The 26,554-nt window shown below is 40.3% G+C and overlaps 1 protein-coding gene across 1 annotated transcript in view; it reads right to left on the reverse strand.

The window, feature by feature from the left end:
* The window catches only part of PTPRU (protein tyrosine phosphatase receptor type U), a 354,100-nt gene that overhangs the window by 75,263 nt on the left and 252,283 nt on the right, over positions 1–26,554 (reverse strand). Inside the window, exons 13-15 of the mRNA XM_081335471.1 lie at positions 26,261–26,297; positions 22,611–22,749; positions 3,919–4,076 (exon numbers count right to left, since the gene is read on the reverse strand). Coding sequence (XP_081191597.1) covers positions 3,919–4,076; positions 22,611–22,749; positions 26,261–26,297 — 334 coding nt within the window. The remainder of the gene's footprint in view (positions 1–3,918; positions 4,077–22,610; positions 22,750–26,260; positions 26,298–26,554) is intronic.

Genomic DNA, 26,554 nt, shown 5'->3' on the forward strand with positions numbered 1-26,554 from the left:
AAACCTGCAGATACGGGAAGAGGAAGAAACCAGAAGCAAAGCAATTTGCCTTATAAGCAATAGTAGAAATCTAAGCCACTTAGTTAAGTTCTAAGAAGTAAGTCAAGTAGCTATTCATCAAGTATTCATATCTGCTAGGTCAAAAGCCCATCTGCTATAGTGCTTAAGACACCAGGCTAGAAACCAGAAGACTGTGGGTTTTAGTCCCACCTTAAGCACAAAGCAGCTTGGATGACCTTGGGCCAGTCCTTCTCTCTTAGTCCAAGGAAGGAGGCAATGGCAAACCACTTCTGAAAAACCTGGCTAAGAAAACTGCTGGGACTTGTTCAGGCAGTCTTCAAGAATCAGACACAAATGAACACAAGAAAAAAAAAGATATTCATAGGATAAACGTTTTTTTGGTATATATTTCTTTTTCTCTCTCTGTTCCCACTCTCTAACAAAGTACCTCTTCCCTCTTCCATCCCCATTCTATATTGGGGTTTGTGTGTGCGTATGTGTACGAGTGTATTGATGCACTTCATTTACCGATGTCCCCAGAACACATCTGTGTGCACATCAGCCTGCAGAGATGCAGAGAAGGTACACACCCATCAAACAGCAGAATTCCTGGCTGACTGTTCTACTGATTTCCCAGGAATTCCACATTCCAGAATAAACACAGAAAGAACAAAAGAGAGCAGCCACTCTCATGGGCCAAGCCAAAATAGTGACAATGTTCAGCAAACAGGCAGTTAGAGGGGCACGTAAACCAGACTAGCTAAGCCAAACAATTCTTTTCTTATCTGAAAGAAATGCCAGAAATGGGTTTCCCTTCATCAGACTGAAGTAGCATCAAAAGGGACGTTTGCTTTTTTTGTTTCCTTCTGCAATACACTATGACTGATGGCTTTTTTCCCCATTTCCTGACAAATGAATTGTGTGAAATTGTCTACTTATACTATGCACAGTCCAGGTAAATCAGATCTACAGTATATAGAAAATATAAATCACGATAAAACTATATCGTGATCAATGGTATCCTATCTTAATATCATCTAATATCGGTAGTCCTTGACTTACGACCGCAACTGAGCCCCAAATTTTTGCTGCTCAGTGAAACACTTGTTAAGTAAATTTTGCCCCATTTTACGACCTTTCGTGCCACAGTTGTTAAGTAAATCACTCCAGTTGTTAAGTTAGTAACACGTTTGTTAAGTGATTGGCTTTGCCTGGCAGGTCAACAGAGGTGATCATATGACACCGGGACATATGAGTCCATCATTGCCAAGCATCCGAATTAATCTGACTCTGGGGAATACTGCAATGGAGTGTGAAAATAGTCATGAGTCACTTTTTTCAGTCCCATTGCAACTTTGAACAATCACTAAATGAACTGTCGAGGACTACATGGCAGGGGTCCAGAGTACCTTAGGGAGCACCTGCTGCCGGCATCGACATCCCTCCGCCCTGTGCATTCCCACAGAGAGGGCCTCCTCAGGGTGCCACCGGTCAGAGAATGTCGTTTGGTGGCCCCCAGGGGGAGGGCGTTCTCTGTGGGCGCCCCGGAGCTATGGAATCAGTTACCGGTTGAGCTCCAGATGGCGCCCGACCTTCGCTCCTTCCGTCGCGATCTGAAGACTCACTTATTCGAACAAGCCGGCCTGGCCTGATGGGGGATGGGTTGGGATTTTTATTGTTCTTAATATTTGTATTTATTGTTTTTACCTTGGGCATTATGTTTAATTCCTTTTAACTTTTGTACTTTTGTATTTTATACATTTGCCCTGTTCACCGCCCTGAGTCCTTCGGGAGAAGGGTGGTATATAAATAAAATAATTATTATTATTATTATTATTATTATTATTATTATTATTATTATTATTATTATTATTATTATTATTATTATTATTATTATTATTATTATTACCTGTACTCAGGATAAACAATTCTTAATACAAATACAAGTACAACACAAATCAAATTAGGAGGAGGTTTTTCCACTTTCCTGAAGATCCTGGAAAAAGATTGGACTACAGGCCTAACTCGAAAGTTGAAGCCAGAGAACTAAATGGGGGGAAAGCCTTATAAAAATGTGAGGTGGCAATTTTAAGATAAAGAATCGACTGATTGCACAAGTGAGCGGAGAGCACAAGAGTCTGAATTGTAATCAGACTTATCAGATAACACTGTGTGCACAGCCCAGAAGATTAGTACTGACAATTTGAACTGATAACGCTTCCAAAAGAGCCAACCAATGTTAAAATTCATGAAAACTCAGGTAGGAGTATATTGGAAGAGATCCAGGACCAATAAATCTGCACTGTTTTTTTTTCTTAACCTAACTCTCACATTAGATTGAACCACAGACTCCAGGGAAGGCTAACCCTACTTTCATCCTACTAGCGGTAGAAATTTTGTCCTAAAAATTGGCAGCAGGGGATCTTCAGAGAGGTGTTGAGTCAAACAGGGAGCCAAAATCATGCATTTTGAACCATGCACTGGAGGATTAGTGGGGCGGAGTTTTAGAGAAATCAAGCTTTCCCAGAGTGGGGCCAGATTAGGAGACTGCATAGTCCCACACTGGATGGTGGAGGAGGGAAGAGGTTTAAGGTAGCCACATCCTAGAATCCCTCAGGATATATTAAGTAGGCTATAAGGTTATAGCTTTAATTTGGCAAGATTCTGTCCGTCATCTGTAAGCAAATAAAGGATTGGACTAGATTGGATTTCACTGTGTCACCTCATGAAATCAAAGCCCTGCTCCTTTTTTACATGTGTCACAATGCACATTAAAAAAGGCTTTGATTGCACTTGTTGTAGCTTCAGTTTTGACTTTTTGGATACCCCGCCTGGCAGACAATCCTTCTTGTAACACTTAAGGCTTCAGGCTAGAAACCAGGAGTCTGTGAGTTCTAGTCATTCTTTAGGCATGAAAGCCAGCTGGGTGACTTTGGGCCAATCACCAGGAGACTGTGAGATCTAGTGCCACCTTAGGCATGAGAGCCAGCTGGATGACTTTGCCATTTACCAGGAGCTGGGTTGTTCTAGTCTAATAATAATAATAATAATAATAATAATAATAATAATAATAATAATAATAATAAGAAGAAGAAGAAGAAGAAGAAGAAGAAGAAGAAGAAGAAGAAGAAGAAGAAGAAGAAGAAGAAGAAGAAGAAGAAGAAGAAGAAGAAGAAGAAGAAGAAGAAGAAGAAGAAGAAGAAGAAGAAGAAGTTGGAAGGGACCTTGGAGGTCATCTAGTCCAACCCCCTGCTAAGGCAGGAAACCCTATACCATTTCAGACAAATGGCTGTCCAGTCTCTTTTTAAAAACTTCCAGTGTTGGAGCATTCACAGCTTCTGGAGGCAGGTTGTTCCACTGGTTAATTGTTCTAACTGTCAGGAAGTTTCTCCTTAGTTCTAGGTTGCTTCTCTCCTTGACTAGTTTCCATCCGTTGCTTCTTGTCCTGCTTTCAGATGCTTTGGAGAACAGCCTGGCTCCCTCTTCTTTGTGGCAGCCCCTGAGATATTGGAACACTGCTATCATGTCACCCCTCACCCTTCTCTTCATTAAACCTTAGTCATGAAAACTGGCTGGGGGAACTTTAGGTCAATCCATCTCTTTCTCAGCCCAACTCATCTCACAATGTTGTTAGGAAGAAAATAGGAGGAAAAACGAGAATTATGTATGTTTGTTGTCTTGAGTTATTTATAAGAAATAATAAAGTCAGTACATGAAAAAAACCCTGAATAAATACAATAAATAAAGAAACCCACATATAAAATCCAACTGCAGAGCCCAAAGAAGCTTAACTCTAACTCTAATCCTAACTTCGTTGTACTAACAACAGAAGAACCAATGAAATCTATTTTGCTCTGTTATATAAATTGTGCCGCTCCATCTTGGAATCAGGACAACATGTATTCTTGCGAAACTGACCTCTGTTGTTGTAATTGTGAGTATCCATGAAAGATAATCCCAGCCTCTCATCTTCCTGAAGGGTACTCTGGTCTGTAAAGCTCTGATCAATTGCACTCATCATGTGTGTTTTCTCATTGCGGTAGTTGATTGTGGCTTTGGTCATGTTGACAGGTTTCCTAATGGAAGATTACAAAGAAGGAAAGTAGGCAAATGTTACACTGTGCAATCCACTTTGAATTCTCTCTATAAGCAGATTACCAAAGGACAAAAAGGAAGAGAAAAAAGAGAGGAGAAAAGAATTGGGGCTAATCTTATAAGAGAAGCAACTTCTAAAGTTGTTCTGGATGCATACTTTAGAAAAGTCAAGAGGCTGGACTTCTTGATTGCTCTGAAATTTTATCGATAATAGAGCCACCTTCAGAATTAACAGAATTTCCACACAATTCCTGTGCTAATATGGGTCTAATCACTTTAAACTAAAGCCATGTCATTTTTTTTTCCAAATCTGGTCTCCCCCGCCCCCCAGGCATGTTTTCCCAATTGTTCCCAGAATTCCAAGCCCACTCATGTATTATTTAAATATTCATTCAATTTCTTTCTTGTTTTCCCCCCACCCCAGAAACTCAAATGGCATTTTACAACAACCCAATGAGATAGGTAGGAGGGAAGATAGCAACTGCCCAGTAATTCCCTGAACTAACATTGATGTCAGCCTAGGTTTTGATGGTCCTATTTTAAGAGTTTAATCTCTAACTGATATTTGACCTTGAATACAAGGGCAGCTTGGACAATCTTAACTAGGTAACCTGCTAAACTCACACTACAAAACGCGGATAGATGTCTGCAGCTTTACTGCATCCACTAAAGTTTTAGAAAGGTGAATTCTACTTCCTCCAGATAGGCCTCCTGTCATTTCTGAATGTCGCCTTTTCTCTAACAAGAGTGTCATCCTCATCATTGGGCGTCCTCCTGGATCCACGACTCAATTTTGAAGACCATATAGGAGCCGTGACCAGGGGGGCTTTTGCCCAGGTTCGCCTGGTGCGCCAGTTGCGACCCTATCTGGACCGAGATGCCCTACGCACAGTCACTCATGCGCTCGTGACCTCCCGTTTAGACTACTGCAATGCTCTCTACATGGGGCTGCCCTTGAGGACCACTCGGAGGCTTCAGCTGGTGCAGAATGCGGCCGCGCGAGTTGTGATGGGGGTTTCCCGATACTCCCATGTAACACCTCTACTCCGCGAGCTGCATTGGCTCCCGGTTGCCCTCCGGGTGAGATTCAAGGTGCTGGTGATGACCTATAAAGCCCTAAATGCCATGGGTCTGGGTTATCTGAGGGAACACCTGCTGCCGGCATCAAGCTCCCTTCGTCCAGTGCGCTCCCACAGGGAGGGTCTTCTCAGGGTACCGCCGGTAAGAGACTGCCGGCAGACAACACCCAGGGGGAGGGCCTTCTCTGTGGGTGCGTCTGCCCTTTGGAACCAGCTGCCAGTGGAGCTTAGGACCGCCCCCGACCTCCGTACATTTCGCCGGGACCTGAAGACCTGGCTCTTCGAGCTCTCTGGCCCAGGCTGAGAATTTTAATTTTAATTTTAACTGGGGTTTTATTTGTTCAGGGACCGATATAATTTTTTTAATCTGTTTTTAACTTTTGTATTTTTTGTTTTAACCACCCTGTAAACCGCCCTGAGTCCTTCGGGAAAGGGCGGTATATAAATATAATAAAATAAATAAATAAATAAATCAGTAAGGATACAGCTAACTCATCAAAACTACAAGCTGGCGCTTTCTCAGTAACCTGCCTAGAACGCTCCAATTACTATCTAAGCCTTTTATAGTGCCAAAGTTTTCAAATTATGTCATGGTATGAGGGAATGACTTTGAGGGACAGGCTGAAGACACAGCAGCCAAAGAAATGGACAGATAAAAGGCAGCTATGTGGGGAATGTGAGCTGGACAAGAAGCTCAGGGGACGAGGGAGAGAAGCACTTTCAGGTTTGCAAGATTCTGTTAATGTAGCTTTACAGTGAAGTAGAGTTAGCTCATTCCGGTCTTGTTTCTAATAAGGGTGACAAACTAACATTAGCTTCCAATGCGCATGGAATATATTAACAAGTAATCTTTTCTGTGTGCATTCCACAGTTCTCAGTGAGAACTATGTCACATGTTTGTATTAATGAAGGGGATATAATTTAAAACGTCAAGTCATTTGGTTTGGTCTTATCCTACTACTGTTACATTTTGGTCTGAAATTTATCTGACTGGCAGTTGGGTTTGGGGTTGATGGTTGCTTTATCAAAAGAATTGCTACCAAGTGCGTGAGCTTTTCAGCCAGCTTTCTTCAACCTGGCTGCCCTCCAGATGTGTGGCTATTGCTGAGATTTCTAGGAACTCAAATGTACACAACTGGGAAGCAGCCATGTTGGAGAGAACTAATCTAGGTTATATCTCTAGCATATGGTTGTGATTAACATACTGAGAACTATGGGTATTTCACCGAAGGAATGTAGCCAAAAGTAGTACTATTCCAATATTGGAAAGATAAATTTGCCCTGATTGACAGCATTGGATTTTTAATCTGTGTTCTTTGTCAGTATTTGGACAAGTTATTTTTCAATAGTGGCACAAGGAATAAATGTCAGAACACTTAGATCAACAATTCTTATTTTGTCCATGATTATGTATTGTGTAATATATACATTGTGCCTATATTATGTGTATGTGTATATGTATTACACACACACACACACACACACACACACACACACACATATATATATATATATATATATATATATATATATATATATATATATGGTCTACCCTTATATTATAAAGTTAAATGTTAAGTTCTGATAACATCTGAAAAAGTATCCTTTGTTCTGTGATCACTCCTACATACAATGCAATTAATTAGCAGCAATTTGTCAAGATTAAGGGACACGTCCCTGGATAAAGAGGTATTATGAGATAGGGAGGGCAATTTATATACTAATAGTTATAGAAATAAAAATATTTTCAAGGTGACAAAACCTGCATATTTTCCTCCAAACCAATACTCATTCTGCAGTTGGTTTCTTCCAGAATTCCATATCAGGATTCCACCCTTACAATTTCAGTCTTAGAAGACAAGGATGGAGGAAGGGTTATTGATAAGGCTGTACAGTATTAAGGACTAAGTAACAAGAAACCAAATGATAAACAATGCATGTGGATTATCTCCTCTGTTTGAAGATTTATCAAGCAATCTTGGTTTGCATGTCCATAAAATCATGACATAATTAGATTATTTTGACCATACAATGCACAAAAAGCCCAAGAAAAAAAGTCAGAGTTCTAAATTGTGATGGGTGGATTTGCACATCATGCTAAGCAAAAACAGCATGATTTCTAAATGAAAACATATTCCTTTTCTTAAAAGCTCCAGTGAAAGAGAACATTACCCCATGGAATAGCAGTACTGAGAATACATCTATTTGGTGCATTAAAAATTTATCTTAATGAAGCGCTCTTCCCTTTGTGTTCTTAAAAACATATTGACAGAAAACACGCTGAATGAATCTGAAGGGTTAGGGTCACGTCAAAAAAAAGTAACAAATTTCTCAATCAAAGGCAATACTTATATACACCCCCCAAGTCTTTTATAAGTGCAATCACCCATTTTTATGGCTGTGAAAATATTCTAGATCCTATAACATTGCCTCATCTTGAAATACAGCACTTATGTCTGTTCAATATTATTGATTCTACACCCGATGTGATTTTAAGCGTGGACAAGTTCTTCAGCTACTTACATTCAAAGAGTCAACTTTACATAATTTGCTTTTCACAGCTCCCAGCTGTATTAAAACTTTCGCTTCAATTCATACGGAGAATTTTCAGTCTGAACATCAGTTTTCAGTTAAAAGCCAAAATTCAAGGCTCACAAAGCTTTATTCTTCAGTTTAAGCCATGTACCTTGGGATTTTTTATTGTTTAGCTGCATTCTCTCTCTCTCTCTCTCTCTCTCTCTCTCTCTCTCTCTCTCTCTCTCTCTCTCTCTCTCTCTCTCTCTCTCTCTCTCTCTCTCTCTCTTTGAATTTCTGGTACAGGGAAAGAATGGGGAGAAATGATGCAGATCTTATTGCAACCCTTCAGAAACATCCTATTCGGGTATTACATTTGGGTGTTCAGTCTAACGTGGGAATGTTCAGTCCAAGAAGTCATGTGGGTGGTGTTGGTAAAAAGAGTCAGTTTACAGTAGAATTACTGTATTCCCAACGAGATGCTTTCACTGTACATGCAAATACTTCCACGTCAGCTGAAACTGTTTACTCTCAGGAGTCCACATAACAGCAAAAGATAAAGTTAGGTACCACATTGATTTTATGCCACCCTTGAACATCACGCCATCTCTTCAGTTACTACCAGCAGCTCAGAAAGCTTCATGCTCCTAAACAGTTACGGAGATTCTCAATCATCCAGGTCATGGGTGTTCCAGAGATGCTTTCCCAAAAGGCAACTGGATTTTTTCCTTTTGAAAATGTTTTGCTTCTCATCCAAGAAGCTTCTTCAGTTAGAACTTCCTGGATGACAAACAAACAAAAATTCAAAGAAAAAAAAACTAAGAAAGTCCAGTCGCCTTTTGGAAAAGCACCTTTGGATCCTAAAAAATTCCATTCTTGAAAACGTAGAAGAAAGGTGATTCAAAGACTTTCCCAGTTTCCCACATTATCTAGAGATGACAATGAACTTGGCCAAGCTTGGGATTAGAAAAGAAGGTGAAGACCTCATGACACCTTGTTTGAAAGGACTTTCCCAGTTTCCCGCATTATCTAGAGATGACAATGAACTTGGCCAAGCTTGGGATTAGAAAAGAAGGTGAAGACCTCATGACACCTTGTTTGAAAGGGCTTTCCCAGTTTCCCGCATTATCTAGAGATGACAATGAACTTGGCCAAGCTTGGGATTAGAAAAGAAGGTGAAGACCTCATGACACCTTGTTTGAAAGGGCTTTCCCAGTTTCCTGCATTATCTAGAGATGACAATGAACTTGGCCAAGCTTGGGATTAGAAAAGAAGGTGAAGACCTCATGACACCTTGTTTGAAAGGGCTTTCCCAGTTTCCTGCATTATCTAGAGATGACAATGAACTTGGCCAAGCTCGGGATTAGAAAAGAAGGTGAAGACCTCATGACACCTTGTTTGAAAGGACTTTCCCAGTTTCCCGCATTATCTAGAGATGACAATGAACTTGGCCAAGCTTGGGATTAGAAAAGAAGGTGAAGACCTCATGACACCTTGTTTGAAAGGACTTTCCCAGTTTCCTGCATTATCTAGAGATGACAATGAACTTGGCCAAGCTTGGGATTAGAAAAGAAGGTGAAGACCTCATGACACCTTGTTTGAAAGGGCTTTCCCAGTTTCCTGCATTATCTAGAGATGACAATGAACTTGGCCAAGCTCAGGATTAGAAAAGAAGGTGAAGACCTCATGACACCTTGTTTGAAAGGGCTTTCCCAGTTTCCTGCATTATCTAGAGATGACAATGAACTTGGCCAAGCTCAGGATTAGAAAAGAAGGTGAAGACCTCATGACACCTTGTTTGAAAGGGCTTTCCCAGTTTCCTGCATTATCTAGAGATGACAATGAACTTGGCCAAGCTCAGGATTAGAAAAGAAGGTGAAGACCTCATGACACCTTGTTTGAAAGGAAGAGTTTAAGGCCCTCAATGATCCTCCCACTTGGAACAGAAAAGAAAGGGGCTTTCCAGCTCCCACTGTCACCTGCTGATCCTCACTCTCAGCCCTTTAGCTTACAAACACCAGAGGTCCTAGTCTTAGGAAGAGAATTGCTTCAGAGATCAGATGGTTGGGAAGATGCTTGAAAGCAGTGGTGTTGTTGATCATCAGGATTTGTTTGCACTGAAATTGCTGAATTAAAGAGAATAAATGAGTGGTAATAACACGTAACTGTCCATCGCTCGGGAGAGGCCTGACGGGAAACCACAAGGCAGGCTGCAAAGGGTTTGCTAAATATGTTTCTCTCTAAACGTGCTTCTCAATGTACTTGGCCAGCAACAACCTCGTAGCAGCTTCGGCTTTTTATCTACTTTCATGGAAATGGCTGTTTTCCTGCTTGTGTTAGCAAAATACAATAAAAAGGCATGCTGAATAAATCATTGGGGGCTCTTCCAGCTGAATGGGAAGACCCACCTTTTCCAGATCTGAATAAACATGTGACTCAGAAAGAACTGAACTCTGCCCCTTTGTTCATGCTGGGCCAGGCCTAGATTTCCTGCTTGACAGTGTGTCTGCACTACAATCCCTAATTGGTTTGACACCTCAGTTTGGGCAAGAGAGGTTATCTCATCTGGGGGTTCCTAGGTGATCTCTGGGCTTGGTGGTTTTCTTGCAGACATTCCATTATCACGCTAGATAGCCTAATCAGTGCTAGCCAGTACTGGCACTGATGACATTACCTAATTTGGTAATGAAACTTCTGCAAGAAATCCACCAAGCTCAGAAAGCACCAGGGACCCCGAAGTTCAACCCTGTGATACAAGTATTCTCTTCTATCATTAACTCAGAGAATGTCCAATATATAAAGCATTCTTAGGGTAGCCTTAGGGTAGCCACACAATAACAAGGGGTAGGTAGTTAGGAACCCATCGAAGTATGCCGTTTAAGGAATAAAGAGACATATTTGAAGGCTACTGTGACTACAGTTGGATTGATTTGGAAAGGAAGCACCATATTTCCCTATTTCTTGTGGGAGAAATTACACTATTTCCAAGACTTGGCTTTCATCCTGTGCAAAATAGGTTCAGTGGAAGTGGAACTCATTATGCACCCTGGACGTATCTAGCTTTCTAACGGGAATCTTGATTCCCTCCCGCTGCAAATGCATCCCCACCCTGGTTTCCCCTGTTCTGAAGCATTTCCATTCTATTTAAGCAACATTCAACATCATCATTTCTGTACACCCTCCCACACGGGGGGGGGGACTTTAAACATTCATGCGACAAAGAAAGAAAATAGTTGGCGGCAGCAAGCAATGGAGCAAGGAGAACTGAATGAGAGAATTACTTACGGGTAATAGGAATAAGAATAGTAGTTCCTCCTGGCAAGCGTGCAAACAAAGAGAAAAGCAGATATTGCATAAGCAGCTTTTTTCTTGGCAGATAATAAAAGAAAAGATGAGTTATTTGGACCAAGCCATTGCCCATGCAAAGAGGTAGAGGAAGGGGTGCTGGGGGGAGAGAGAGAGAGAGAGAAGAAAGGGAAGAAATATTGAGAGGGGGCTAGGTAGAGATGGCAAGTAGCTTCCATAGATGCTTGCTGTCAGATAGCAAGCAAGAATCCCAGCCAAAGCTTTAGATAAGCAACTTATAACCCTATTTTAAAAAAAACAACCCTTATAAGAACTAATGTGGATCTTTTGCAAGACTGATGTGTTGCTTTTCCAGAGAGAGAGAGAGAGAGAGAGAGAGAGAGAGAGAGAGAGAGAGAGAGAGAGAAAGAAAGATAGAAAAAGAAAGAAAGAAAGAAAGAAAGAAAGAAAGAAAGAAAGAAAGAAAGAAAGAAAGAAAGAAAGAAAGAGGAAGGGAAGGGAAGGAGGGAGGGAGGGAGGGAGGGAGGGAGAGAGAGAGAAGCCTGCCTATCTCAGCTTTTATCCCTCCCCCCCAATTTCAGCAGACACCTCTTATGAGATGATTCCCCCCACTTGACCAGCAATTCAGATTCCTTATTCCCCAAGAAGCTTTCCATCTTTTTGGTTGTCCTAAAACTCAAGGACAGCATCTTCATTTCAGACAAGCTTAGCCCATCAAGCAGCAATCAAAAATCAGATGACCTGGAATGTCAGAGATATGTAATGGTTTAGAACAGTGTTTTCCAACTTTGGCAACTTTAAGATGGGTTGGCTGTGGGATTCTGAGAGCTGAAGTCCACTCATCTTAAAGTTGCCAAGGTTGGGAAACACGCCTTAGAAAGTGAATGGCAATAATCCCTGCTGAACTGGAAACTCTTCCTGTTCATTGCATTTAGGCAATCCATACGTCTTACCTTTAAAAAAGCTGGAACCATGAACCAAGGTGTACCTGGACATAGCAATAGATAAGGCCCTGGAGTTCTCCCTAACAGCACCCCTGAATGTCGGGGGCTCGGCACTGCTTCCATTGACTACATAATAGGAAACATGAAAACAGCAACCTAAACCTTCATATACATTTAGCAGGGCTAGGAAAAACACAGCCAGCTAGCAAACCCAAATGGGAAATCATTCCATTTGTATGATGCTGGCAGGATCATCCTAGCCACTGTAGCCTCTGCGAGAAAATTAAGTACAGCTACAGGCATCCAAAAGATTGATCATCCTGCTCTAAGGTATAGTAATATGACTACAAGTGGCAGTTTTTTCATCAGATGCAACCTCCCAATTAGTTAACCAAGAACGTGTATCTTTCAACCCTCCTGATTCCTTTAGCAAACCTAGTTAAAAAAGCGGTCTTGGAGGAATTAACTGAAAGCAGCCAAACCTGCCATACAGAGGGGACCTGATTTCTAGAAATCCATACGAACAAAAAACCAAAAGCATGCGCCTTTGCTTATTATAATTCAGAACCCAGGAACAACCAGAACATCCTCATTTCCTTCCCACAACAATTTCATAAATATCCGTCTTTTGTCGCGAAATAAGTAGCAATTCAGCCATGGAACCACTCTTGAACTGCTAGTAATGCTTGGTTCATTCTATCAAATAAATGCCTAGAAATAAACTACATGGTGCAAACTAGATATAAAATTGTCTAAGTTGATTACCTGCCTCTCTTTCTCTCTACTAAACAAGTGTCAAGGTATGCATTATATCTCAAGTGCTGGTAAAAGGGTTGGGAAGACAGCCACTCGAAGGCCTTGAATTCAAGAAGAGTGCATAAAAGCAACTTCATATCAACATAGTAATTCTGAGGTCTCTACCACTATTTCCCCTGAATACATTTTTCTATTTAATTTCCATTCCTCATGCTCATTCTACTACTTAACAGAATAACAGAGTTGGAAGGGACCTTAGAGGTCTTCTAGTCCAACCCCTTGCTCAAATGGGAAATCCTATACCATTTCAGACAAATGGCTATCCAGTCTCTTTTTAAAAGCCTCCAGTGATGGAGCACCCACAACTTCTGAAGGCAAGCCGTTCCACTGGATTACTGGATGCAAAACTGCATCCAGTTTTGGTCACCACGATGTAAAAAAGATGTTGAGACTCTAGAAAGTGTACAGAGAAGAGCAACCAAGATGATTGGGGGACTGGAGGCTAAAACATATAGGGAACGGTTGCTGGAATTGGGTATGTGTAGTTTAATGAAGAGAAGGGTGAGGGGTGACATGATAGCAGTGTTCCAGTATCTCAGGGGCTGCCACAAAGAAGAGGGAGTCAAGCTATTCTCCAAAGCACCTGAAAGCAGGACAAGAAGCAACGGGTGGAAACTCATCAAGGAGAGAAGCAACCTGGAACTAAGGAGAAATTTCCTGACAGTGAAAACAATTAACCAGTGGAACTCCTTGTCTCCAGAAGTGGTGAATGCTCCAACACTGGAAGTTTTTAAGAAGAGACTAGACAGCCATTTGTCTGAAATGATAGGCTTTCCTGCCTGAGCAGGGGGTTGGACTAGATGACCTCCAAGGTCCCTTCCAACTTTATTATTATGTAAATAAATTGTTTTCACTGTCAGGAAATTTCTCTTTCCTTGGTTAGCTTCCATCCATTGTTTCTTGTCTTGCCTTCAGGTGCATTGGAGAATAGGTTGACCCCTCTTCTTTGTGTCAGCCCCTTAAATATTGGAATACTGTTATCATGTCATCCATAGTCCTTCTTTTCACTAGACTAGACATACCCAATTCCTGCAACCGTGGTTGCTCTTTTCTGCACTCTTTCCAGAGTCTCAACCTTTTTATATATATTGTGGTGACCAAAACTGGATGCATTATTCCAAGTGTGGCCTTGCCAAGGCCTTATAAAGTGGTATTAACACTTCACATGAACTTGATGTGAATGCAGCCTAGTATTGCATTGGCTTTTTTGATGGCTGCAGCCCACTGCTGGCTCATATTTAAGTGACTGACCACTAGGCCTCTAAGATAAAACATAAAACAGGCCAATGAAGCTGTCTAGGGATCCAGAGGTACAGCTAACCCCTACCCTTCTGACCCACTTCACACCCCATCCCAGGGGAGAATAAAAGAAAATGACAGTACATGTGTATGTTTGTGTTATATGAGTCCATCCTCTTCTATCAATGCTTCTCCCACTAAGGCCCTTCCTCTTTCCTCATAATTAATTTCCAGGGGTGATGCTCTCATTTGGGGGCTTAACATGACAAGATAAAATCCATATTTGATAAATATGGCTTCTGAGCAGAAATCCTAGTTGCCATTTGGAAATAGGAAGCTAACACACTTTGTTAAAGGTGTGCACTAGGATTGAAGGTTCATTATGTTTGAAGATCTGGACACCCTTGTTTATATACTCGCCAAAATTAAAATTAAAAACTGGAGTGGCTTTTCTGTGGACAACATGTAAGTCATTGTGTACAGAAATGGAAATTGAGGAACTAAATTATCACGTAACTTGAAGTCATCACAGCAATGGAATACAAAAGGATTATTTTCTCCTACAATAATTGTGAATGAAAATGTCAGCAAATATTGTGAGGAAATTTGAAGGGGAAAAAAAGATTACATTAAGATCAACATTCTAAGGTCTGATAGTAATCAAAGCAGCACTGTATTGTGAAAATTGGAATCCAAGACATTAGGAGACCACTGGACTGGGAAGAAAATTGATGGAGGAAAACAAAATGAAGCCCACTTTCACCTTCAACTCTTAGCTGCAGAGTTTTCTATTTCCCAGAATGCCATGCAGCATCCAACATAACATCAATTTGTCTGGGCACTATGAGCAATTGAAACGTCTGCGTTTGTTTCCAAAGCCCACAATTGAGAATAGAACAACAAAAAAAGAACAAATATAGGCCCAGAAAACTTCTTTAAAAAAATGAATCAAATCTCTCCTCAAATACAAGACGAATGTCACATGATCTGATGCAGCACCAAGCCAAAAGAACAAAGAGACATATCTCATTTGCCCAAAGTTGAGCCTTCAGATTTAGACTCTGCTCTGAGCAATCTCGTCATATGCATTTTTCCCTGTCCTCCTCCTCTCTGTCATATTAAGACTTAAATGGTGACATCATTCTGGAAAATGGCAAAGAAGCACACAAAATATTTATTGACAGTTTGGCAGACAATCCCAACACATTCCAAGCATGTAATTGTTCCTCATCAAGAGAAACAAACCAAAATGCATTAATGTTCCTCTACTACATGAAATATCATCTGGTTTCTATGCTTCTATATAATCAGTTTCCATGCACTATGACTAGAGCAGCTGTTCCCATTTAGTCACCCTTAAACCAATGGGACCCAATTTTATTTTTTAAAATAAACATAGACCTCTGTTCTTCTCTTTCTGTCTCTTTTTTATTTTATTTATTTATTTATTTTATTACATTTATATACCGCCCTTTCCCGAAGGACTCAGGGCGGTTTACAGGGTAATTAAAAACCAAGATACAAAAGTTAAAAACAAGTTTAAAAAGAAATTATATTTGTCCCTGTATAAATAAAACCCCAGTTAAAATAAGATTAATCCTCAGCCTGGGCCAGAGAGCTCGAAGAGCCAGGTCTTCAGGTCCCGGCGGAATGAACGGAGGTCGGGGGCAGTCCTCAGCTCCACTGGCAGCTGGTTCCAAAGGGCAGGCGCCCCCACTGAGAAGGCCCTATCCCTGGGTGTTACCCGCCGGCAATCTCTTACCGGTGGCACCCTGAGAAGACCCTCCCTGTGGGAGCGCACTGGACAAAGGGAACTTGATGCCGGCAGCAGGTGTTCCCTCAGATATCCCGGACCCAAGCCATTTAGGGCTTTATAGGTCATCACCAGCACCTTGAATCTCACCCGGAGGGCAACCGGAAGCCAATGCAGTTTTAGTCTTTCCCTGGTCTTCCCAGCTATATTTAGCTACATAAAAATAACAAACTTTTTATATTTACTTCTGTCTTCCTCAAAATGGATCTCTTCAGATGTTCTGGCCAATATTTCCCACTGTCCTTGGACACTGGATATTCTGTGCTAAATTGAGTCTTTTAGTATTTGTAGGACTAAACAAGATGTAATTTAAGGGAGGCTGATTTAATCTTTTTCTTGTGATTATCCAGCCTAGGTAGGTAGACTGAGAAGATTATGGATTTCTTAATTCAGGTATTTCAACAAGTATTTTAACCATAAAACACATTCAAACAGTTGAGCAAACCTATTGAAATGGAATTGAGATGAAATGAACCCAATTGGAAATTGGATATACAGACAAAGAGTTCATGTAACACATATAAACAACACCTTTTTCACTAACATCTATTTAGTGGCCTTGATTGTATTTGTGCTCCTGGCTATAAAAAATAGTATAGCATTACTATCTGATTTTCCTCAGTCATTAATTGACATTTGTTGGATGTTCAATCAAAGTGGACACCAAAGGAGGAGAACTGTGCTGATTTATGGTGGCAAAGAACCAGGAGCAAGGTAGTACCTTTTCTGACTAACAAATTGTATTAAAAGACATAAGCTTTCATGCTAGTTAGAGATGGTACTACCATAACTGCTAAGCTTGTAAGGCGCCCTGAGTCTTCGGAGAAGGGCGGGATATAAATGGAATTAAAATAAAAAAAATAAAAAATAATCCTAATTTTCAGTCAAAGTAAGAGTGTGCTTGCTACTCTCACTCCAGAATCTTGTGAATACACAAGTCTCTAGAGAAGGGCCAAAACATAATCAGTCCCATAATATTTGAGTTTCACACCATATCATTCTCCATTTAAGATTAAATCTTATCCTTCTGGTCAGTTCCAACTGGCTCCAAAATAGCAAATTTTCGAGTTTCAAGAATGTGATCCAGTTCCATTCCAATCCATTTGTTTAGAAAGAAAAAGATTGAATGGCAATCCACCACATCCAATATAGTATACAGCAGGAAGCAATTCATAGGAACTCTGCATGCGTGCAACTCTGTCAACCTCTGCACACTGCTAAGAGATTCCCAACAACCTGAAAAATTGGTTTTATCAACAACTGGTGGGCATATGACCAGCTTTCCTGCCAAACTTTGATCAACAACATACAGCTGTCTGCAAGATCTACAGTAAGATTTTTTTTTAGTTCAATAGCAACCCAAAGCAGCATCAGAGACTGCATCTTGGTGATGCTAGCAGCCATGCTCTGGACAGCAAAAAGTTTAAGCAAAAAGTTGACATTGTTTTTTTACTGAAGCTCACTGCTCAAAACCTTCTGAATTAATCAAAATCAGAATGGAATACTAATGCTTTCAAAAGGATAATTCATGAAGTACACACACACACACACACAGAGAGAGAGAGAGAGAGAGAGAGAGAGAGAGAGAGAGAGAGAGAGAGAGAGAGTAAAATAAAACTATGAGACTCCACCCTAATTATTAATGCCTAGCTTATGATTACCAGATGTAGATTCTGGCTACGAGAATTAATGAATGCATGAATTCACCCTTTTTTTCTTCTTGGACTTACATGAAATGCCCAAGCCTTGTTCCCAGAGTTATCATAGACATTATGCTCTTATAAATGATGGAATGGTCTATACATTCTTTGAGACCCAATTATTATGTCCAGTAATCATGGGCACTGTTTTTTCTTACCCCTGCCCCAAATGTAAAGTAGACTTTCCCAACTTTGTGCCCTCCAGATGTGTTAGGGATGAGAACAACAAGAATTCTAATGAGTTCGGCTGCTTACATTCTGAGGCGAGAAGCTCATAAAAATGACAGTGCACAGATTTAACATGGTGTTTTTTTTAAAGAAAACTCCCCAATATTCCCCCCAACAGAGGAAAAATCAAGTATCACCCTGGTGGCCACGAAAATATTGTCTGGAACACCAAAAAGAAACCATGATAACATTTAAGCTCTCCATGGTACTGATTTCTAATTCCAAAACACCTCAGCTCTGTTCTCATTCATACGGTATCTAATTTTCCATGGTGAATACTATCCAACAATAATGCTCTTGTTATGAGCCCCTTCAAATTTTTTATAATTATGTCTAAGTTCTACACATACAGAAGACAAGTGGGGAGGAGCATGGTAGCTGAAGCTGTCTCTACCATTCTCAGCTTGTTACCTTCTATGCATGGATGTGATAGCTTAGTTCTGCACTGTGCATGGATATTTAGTCTATTGATTTTCTCAATGAAACAATCTCACTTCCCTCTCCCATTTCCTGTAGATCAAGAAGCATACACAGCACCAACCACACCTTCATTTTTCAGCTAACAACAAACTGATGAGACAATATAGACTGAAAAAGAGTGACGGGCTGAAAATTATTCAGGGACCCTCCATAAATAAAGGCCCTATCCAACACACTGCTTTTCATTTGCAACGTCATACACGTGTAGAATTAGGTATTACAGAAATTGTTCTTTTTTGATGGGAGATTCTGCCTGCAATTTGATCTCTAATTGTCCATTTTTTTCTAATTGTGGATCAAACTTAATTATGGCAATCAAAAGGGCTATGGATTAGATGCCATTGTCGCAAAGACTCACCTAGCCCTTCCCTGAATTACGTCAAGAAATATGGAGCCCCGTTTTATTTGTTTGTTTATTTGTTGATTTATTTATAAATAAAATGTATTGGCTGCCCATCTTACCATAAGGTAAGTATATATACATTTTTGCCTTACGGTGTTGAATTTACTACAGTGTTTTCTCTCCATGGTGAAACATCATGACACTGTTGCCAAAGTCATGATCAGTGGGAAACGCCCAGGTCAATTCTCTCTGAAATTGGGAAATACACCCAAATTTCCATTCCCTATAAATAAACTGTGTACAGCTTCCACACTACACAAAGCAATGGTACGTGTGTTCTTATGTAGATAGCAGATCGCCACCTTACATTACTGTGGAACATGTATTTGGGTACACATATCAGGGCAAAATGGCATTTAGGAATTCTGCAACAAATTTGTGGGCAGAGAAATGTGGTGAATGTTTTGCTCCCTAGGAGAGGAGAAAATTTCTGAACATTTCTCAAAGATAGGATTTACTCTTTGCAGTTATGGAAAACACTTTTGGGGGGGGGAGATTCACTTAACGTCTTGGGATTTAATGAAAAAAGAGCCATAGAAGCAGTGGATTTCTAAAGAGGAAGGACTGTACAATGTTTACCTTACCTGCTCCTTAGTAATCTCCTACTGAAATAAGTGCAAGAATTCCATGAGGATTTCTCTGAGATTGCTTTTTTTTGTTCTCTGAAGTTATTTAAAAGGAAAATTCTTTTTTCATCAGAACGAATGAGAGCTTGCTACAAAAGTACTTCTTGTTCAACACTAGTGCTGCCTTAGAGGCAAATCAGAACAATGGTCCCTCTAAGCTGACCAACGTGAGTGCTCCAAGATTTTGGACTATGCAACACCATCTAACATTTCCAAGCAGTGGCCCCAAGACTATTAGCATGCCAAATATGCCACTGAGTCTCTCCTTTTGCCAGTCTAGGCTACGGCTGCTGCTGCTGCTTAAATGAATGAATAAGGACTGACCTTATTAAAATCTGGCATGAAATAATATACTACATCACATTTGATTCTAAATTATTAGCTGGGAGTGACAATCCTGCGACGTGTTTCAATGATAAAAAAAATTGAAATTCTAAGTCACACCAAAGATGGAGCTTGGCATACTGATGAAAATGCATTGGAGGGAGGGCGGGGAGACTGCTCACCAAATGGCAATTGAAAGTAAAGCTGGTTAAATCCAGTGATAAATTAAACACAAGAATATCTGTTTAATGGGGTAGTCCAATGTACCCTAACAAATCTCCCATTACTGGTTTCCCATTCTGAGTCACTTTTGATATGTAGATAGACACCAGCAGGATGGCAGGGCCCCCCCCTCCCCAAAGTTAACTTCTGGAATGCCCCAATCAGTATTTCAATTTATCTTTTCTTGTTAGAAATTCTATGGCTTGCAGTCCCAGCAGATTTACAAGGTATTAGTTGGGACAGCTTGACTTACTGATCTAGGTAAAAAGAGGCTGATGGATTTGCAATAGCTGGAGATAAAATGTAGGAGAAGGAGTGGCAGAACCTGAGGGTGGAGTCAAGAGGGATCAGCCTAGGATCCCTACATAGCCACAAGTGAACTAAATTCAACCCCTCTTGAATTCCACTGACCCTTATCTAACCCCAAGTGGGTGTTAACCTTGACAAGATTGTTGTGCATAGGCATGACTAGAAATACATCTGCTTAATTGGACTCTCATGTGTGGACCTGACCTTTTACTCCTGACATAAAATGACTCGCAGAGTATGAAAAGGAGCAAGGCAACAAGGAGAGAGGCAGAACTATAAGCATGGAAAGGATGGAGAAAAGATTAAGAGTGAGGGAGACAATGCTTACTTGATTTGTGTATCTGTGTGTGATTGTATGGTTCAACTGCCTCACGAGAAAATAGGAGGGAAGAGAGGGAGTTTACTCATATGCTTTGAAAGAGGATCTGTAGCTACAGGGGAGGTGTTACAACAGTTCTCCCCAATTCCTACCTTTTAATGGAAAATGAAAAAGAAGCCATTCATTCATTCATTCATTCATTCATTCATTCATTCATTCATATGGCCATCCATGTGATATACATGACTCCTCTGGGAAGCTAACCATTAAAACAAAATAAAAGCAGAATAAAAACTCAACAAATGATTTAAAACACAAATAACATAACACGGCATAAGACAGCAGCTGAGAATTATCAAACAATGTACAGTCATTGTAACCAAGAAGCAGCCTCACCCACACTATCAGGGCTCCAGGCTTGACGCCAAGTTTTTAATGCCTTGTAAATCTCGCAAATTTGGAACTATGTCCAAATCAGCTTCCTCTGTGAAAATGAGAAGTTTTCCTATCACCCCACACTCCATTTAGTACTCAGCCCCACTTTATTTTCATTTATTAAAAATACTTCCCCACTCAGTCTTCTAGCCTTTACAGCTCTGTCTCTAAATGAGCTATTAGTATATAGACTAATATTTTTTTCAACCTCAGCAATTTTAAGATATGTAAACTTCAAAGCCCAGAGTTCCCCACTTACCATGATGGCTGCAGAACTCAAGGACTTGAAGTTCAGATATCTTAAAATTGCTGAGGTTGAGAGCCACTGGGCTAGATCCTTAACAATGGTTATTCTCTAACAAGTAATATCATTAAACAGTTAGCATTGATATAGTCCACTGACTATAATTCTGAAGGTAGAAATTTAAAATCATTCTACCTAGATGTATTTTGGGATCTGATTTTGGATTTGAACCACAGAGGAAATCTTGGTGGGCCATTGAATACTAGCATTTAAAAATAATTATTTAAAAGCCTATCTTGCAGCAGCCCTGTTTCTTTCTTTTTCACCTCTCCATTATTTCTGGGGGAATGATATGAAAAAGCAAACTGTTTTCTCCAATCACTGGAGCCTGGTATTATCAAGGCACACTTTTAATTTTTTTTCATGCTGCAAAAAATCACTTAGACACCTTGGGCATTAAACAAAACTAAGGATGTAATCTGCTGGATGCTTTGGGGGAATTTAAAAAAAAATAATTTCTCTTGGGGGAAAAAATGTAAGACCTCAGAAGTGCCTTTTCAAAGCAGCAGGAAGAATAAGATTTCTTAGGTTTCATGAAATGGCTGCTGGAAAGAGAAAGATTCAGTTAGAACAGAATTAAAGTTTGTTTTATGCTCTAAAGATATAAAAGTAGGAACAGAAAAGAATAGCCCACCCTCCACGGACCTTCAGATGCCCATACGAGAGTTATTTTTTTAAGAGGGGAAAGAGCAAAAAAAAAAAACATACTTTCATCCTGGAACAGCTCACACCAGCTTCAGCCTGCTTCAGCAGCAAGCTGCCATTGAGATAAAGGTTATGTTATAAGGACACGTCTTCAAGAAACAGTGAAATATTTTCATGTTTTGACAAACATGTTATGTCAACAAACCCTGGTCTGATCTAACTGAATAACAGAGTTGGAAGGGACTTTGGAGGTCTTCTAGTCCCCCCCCCTCCCCTGCTCAAGCAGGAAACCATTTCAGACAAATGTTGTCCAGTCTCTTCTTAAAGTAAGAATAAAGAATCTAGCAAGAATAAAGTGAATGATGCTGGGTTGTATTAAAATGTAGGGCTATGCAATCCTCGTCTTAAATTCAGAAGAATTACTTTGGAATCCGTGGAAACATGAACACAGCAGCTTCCCGGGATGTCATAAAACAGCCGTATCTGCTTCCACCATCATGCAGCACCTCTAATGTGTCGCATACAGAGTGCTGGGTTCATGTTCCTCAGATTCCATAGCATCTCTTCCAAGTTAAATCCAAAGCACTGCGCAGCTCTACTCAGAAGTGAATCAAGAAAATTTGCCCAAGTCCCCATAGATGACCTGATTGCCTCTTGTCTGAGCATTTACATTCTTCCATTAGACTAAGTAGCTAATCTCTAAAAGGAAGCTGAGTCAGATTCGGCTCCAAAGAGAGGTGTGTTTGTTGGAAAGTGGGTGAAGCTATCTGCAGGATAGCAAGAACAAAGTCCTCAAAATGCTTCCTTACCCTTTCCGAATGACAACAATGATTGCCCCAAGAAGGATGATCAACACCACCAGTCCTCCAGCACAGATGCCCAGAATGAGGCCCATTTCCTCTGAGTGCTGGGAAACTTCCAAGGGACGTTTACTTTCTTTACAGGCAGCTGTAGGAGATAAATGGCAAACAGGTGGATCAAGAGAACATGAAAACAGGAGAGTAACACCACAAGCTTCTCCTTTCTTGCACATAATTTGCGTGCATCCTCAGAGGACACAGGAACAAGACTGCTGGACATCATCTGAGATATTTTTAAAGATTGTTACGGCAGGTTAGCAATAGCATCTTGCAAGGTGATCTCCCCCCCCCCCAAAAAAAAAAAACTAAGCAGGATAGACTTGGTTAGTGTTTGAGTTGGAGACCAAGAAGAAATCCCCAAAACAGACTTTATATTGTGGAATCAAAAGAGCATCCTGGAAGAAATCAGTGGAGAACTGCTTCATTATTCAAGGATGTGTTCATGGTGTCACTCACAACTGAGTTCAATCCAAGGAAGTATTACCTTTGCATTTAATTATTCATGGAGCTTATGGAGTTATGGTTCTTATCAGTTGAAACAAAATAAAAATGCATAAAAATGGGAATGGGGAATTCTTATTGCCATATTTTAGAGATGTAGAATTGGTAGGAGACACTTAGGCGATTGAGGCAACCTCTGCTTCACTATGGAATTCCAATTAAGCCATCCTTAAGGGAGGATTTTCTAGCTTCAGCTTGATTACTTTCAGTGGAGGAAAACCCACACCCTGTTTGAATCACCGGTTCCCTTGTCAAATTGAGAAACTTTCAACCAAAACCTGGAATGTACCATTGAAATACATTGTCTAATGTTCTGCTCTCTGGAGAGATAAAAGAGTGAGAGAACTGCGTGAATTCTCAAAGAAACATGCTCTTCTTGAAGCTAAATGTTTACAACCGGATTTTAGTGGTAAAATTCGAGGGGTTCCAGAGCCATCAGAAGGATGCTCAAGGATTGTATGCTATCTGCAGACCATCCAGGAAATAACAGATAAAGGAAGCTCTGTGCCTAATAAACCTGATATCAGTTCTGATACTTCTTTCCATAGCAACTTTTCATTTTCTTAAAGATGTTACAGCTGGTGGGTAGATTGCTAGACTTGCATATAGTTACAATGCTCCTCTGATTACTTCTGTGGGTAATAGAAATTATGCTTTTCCACTACTAAATTGGGATTATCCTCCAATGATAACATGACTGTAAAATAAAAAATGCCACTCCTCCCGTAACACTATTCTCCAAATGTCAAATTACCCAATAGTAACACTGTAGTTTTTATTTTCTGTAGTTCTCAGAGGAAACAGTGTGAATGTGCCACATTCTGAATTATTTCTTATTTATTTGTAGAGCTGATTCGCTGCTCCAATAACCAAATCTGAACTATGCACTGTTGACACAGATGTACATATATCACTTGTATGGTTGACATTTTAAGAACCATAACATTTTTCAACCTAGCCAAAATTTGCCTAGAGATTCTTGTTTTTTCAACTAAATCACAAGCAACAGTCTTCTGAATTCACATGGTGAATTATTTAGCAGTTGATGTCATTGTACTGATGATACTTTGAACTGCCCTTGTGGAAATTTGGCAGGAATCATCCATCTCTGTGTCTTTTGCAATTAAAAGCAAGATACACAAAACCTCCAGCCATTGTCCCCGAGTACACAAGTGAACAAATCTGGCCTACAATATGCCCCTAAATGAGTTGAATTAGGCTTCATCATCAAAAGGAATGTGTATTTCAAAGTTCCTGATGAGCAGATTGAGTTTATACTGTGTAAAGTACATCTTTGGCATGTATGTTGGTAAGAAATGATTTTTATTTTACAGTGGGATTGAATACAAAACTAAAAATCTATGGTGTTTCATATCTTGAATCAAAGGAACAATACATTGAAGAACTACACTAAGAAAACTCTATACAGTCCTCAAGGGCAGCCCCATGTAGAGCACATTACAGCAATTGAAATGGGAGGTGACTAAGTCACCATGAGCCAAACTTCCAAATCCAGGAATAGACATGATTAGCAAAACCTACAGTAGCCATGACTGCCACCTCCTCTTCAGCTAAGGGTCATGAGTCCAGAAGGACCCTCAGATTGCGTCCCAACTGTAAAGTGTATCCATAGGCAGAGTTAAAGATGGAAAATCTCCAGATCCACCCTAGGATTATACATAAATATCTTGTCTTCCATCATACAGTTCTCTGTCACTGGCACCCCTAACTTCCCTTCCATTCTATAGGACATGGTCAGATTGAGAAATATGGAGAAAGACTAGCAAGTAGCATCCTCTGCCACTTCCATCAAGAAAACACAAAAATATGTGAGGGCAATGGGTGGTTCAAAAAAGGGATAAATAAAATAAAGAAACAAATCCTCAAGGACCCTGAGAATAAGACTGAAAAAGAGAAAACATTTCAACCCAACATTAAAACTACGTATCACAAGGCGAACTGCCCGTCACAACATCTTTCAGTGGGGGTCTCTCTATTCCCTTTGTCTAGATTGCTCTCTTTCTAGTCTTATTCTCCGCTGGCATTTAGATAGCAAATTCTTTGTAGGCATGGACCTAATCCTATAGTATATGGTGATCTATAAAGTACTTTGTATACCGGGAATCAGCAATCATAATTTTAGAGATCAATGGAGTCCTGAATCTCTTTTCTGCACCTTTTGAATGTCTCTTTCCCCACTGTCCTATCAGTTCTTCAAAACTTTTCTCCAAAATTTAGAGAACCAGCACCAGAAAATTCTGCCCCCACAACAACTACAGCACAGTCCTGCTCATCTTGCATTATCACCCAACCACTGCCCATCCTTGATGCAGATTGTTATTATAGATTGCTTTTAACAGCTGAATTTTAGAGTATAGTAATTTCTCCAAAGTCTGCCTTTTATGTAGAACAAAAACAACCCCCCCACCCCCAAATGTCTTTGTTCTTCCAGTGTCCCTGGAGAGCCATTCAGATTACTGCTAGGATGTTTTGGATTAAGTTCTGGGGAAATGAGATTTGTACAATTCAGACTTCAGGAGGGGAAGGCAGGAAAAGAAGATGCGACTGAGTGTGTGATGAAAGAGGCAGGGGAAGACTTCTTAGAAATGGAGCCATCTCACAAAGCATGAGGAGGAGGAGGAGGAGGAGGAGGAGGAGGAAGAGGAGGAGGAGGAGGAGGAGGAGGAGGAGGAGGAGGAGGAGGAGGAGGAGGAGGAAGAGGGGGGACAGTTTAGTGTAGTGGCAAAAATGTCTGGCTAAAAACCATCAGACCATGAGTTCTAGACTTTCCTTAAGCTTGAAAGTCGACTGGGTAACTTTGGGCCAGTTTCTCTCTCTCCGCCCTAGGAAGTAGACAAGGACCAACCACTTCCAAAAACAGAGCCAATTTTATCTAGTGGTGAAGGCACCAGGCTAGAAACCAGCAGACTGTGAGTTCTAGTTCTTAGCTAGCTGGATGAGTCCCTCTGAGCCAACCCATCTCATAGGGTTGTTGATAGGACAGAAATAAGAAGTGGTAGCATCACCTTGAATTGACCAAATATTAAGGCAGGATTTTTTTAAAAAAATGAAGTAAATAAACATATAAAAATATTTACCTTTCCGAGCTATTCGGATACAATTCAATCTTGTTTCCTACAAAAGAAGAAAAAGATAAGCAAGGTTTTATCACACCCATGATCTCTTTGTCTTGCTGCCTGAAGCGAAAGATATCAAATCAGATTTTAATTACGGTCATAGACCGACATATGAGGAAGATCATAATACTCGGAAAGCTATTTCATTTTTGTTTTTTGAGGAGGGAATGAACACATTGGATATTATACAATTCTCCAGTGTGGCTGCCAACCGCTAAATACATGCTTTCCACAAAATATATGTTTCTTTTCTAA

The sequence above is a fragment of the Vipera berus genome (assembly GCF_964194415.1).
Source record: "Vipera berus genome assembly, chromosome: 9".
NCBI lineage: Eukaryota > Metazoa > Chordata > Lepidosauria > Squamata > Viperidae > Vipera > Vipera berus.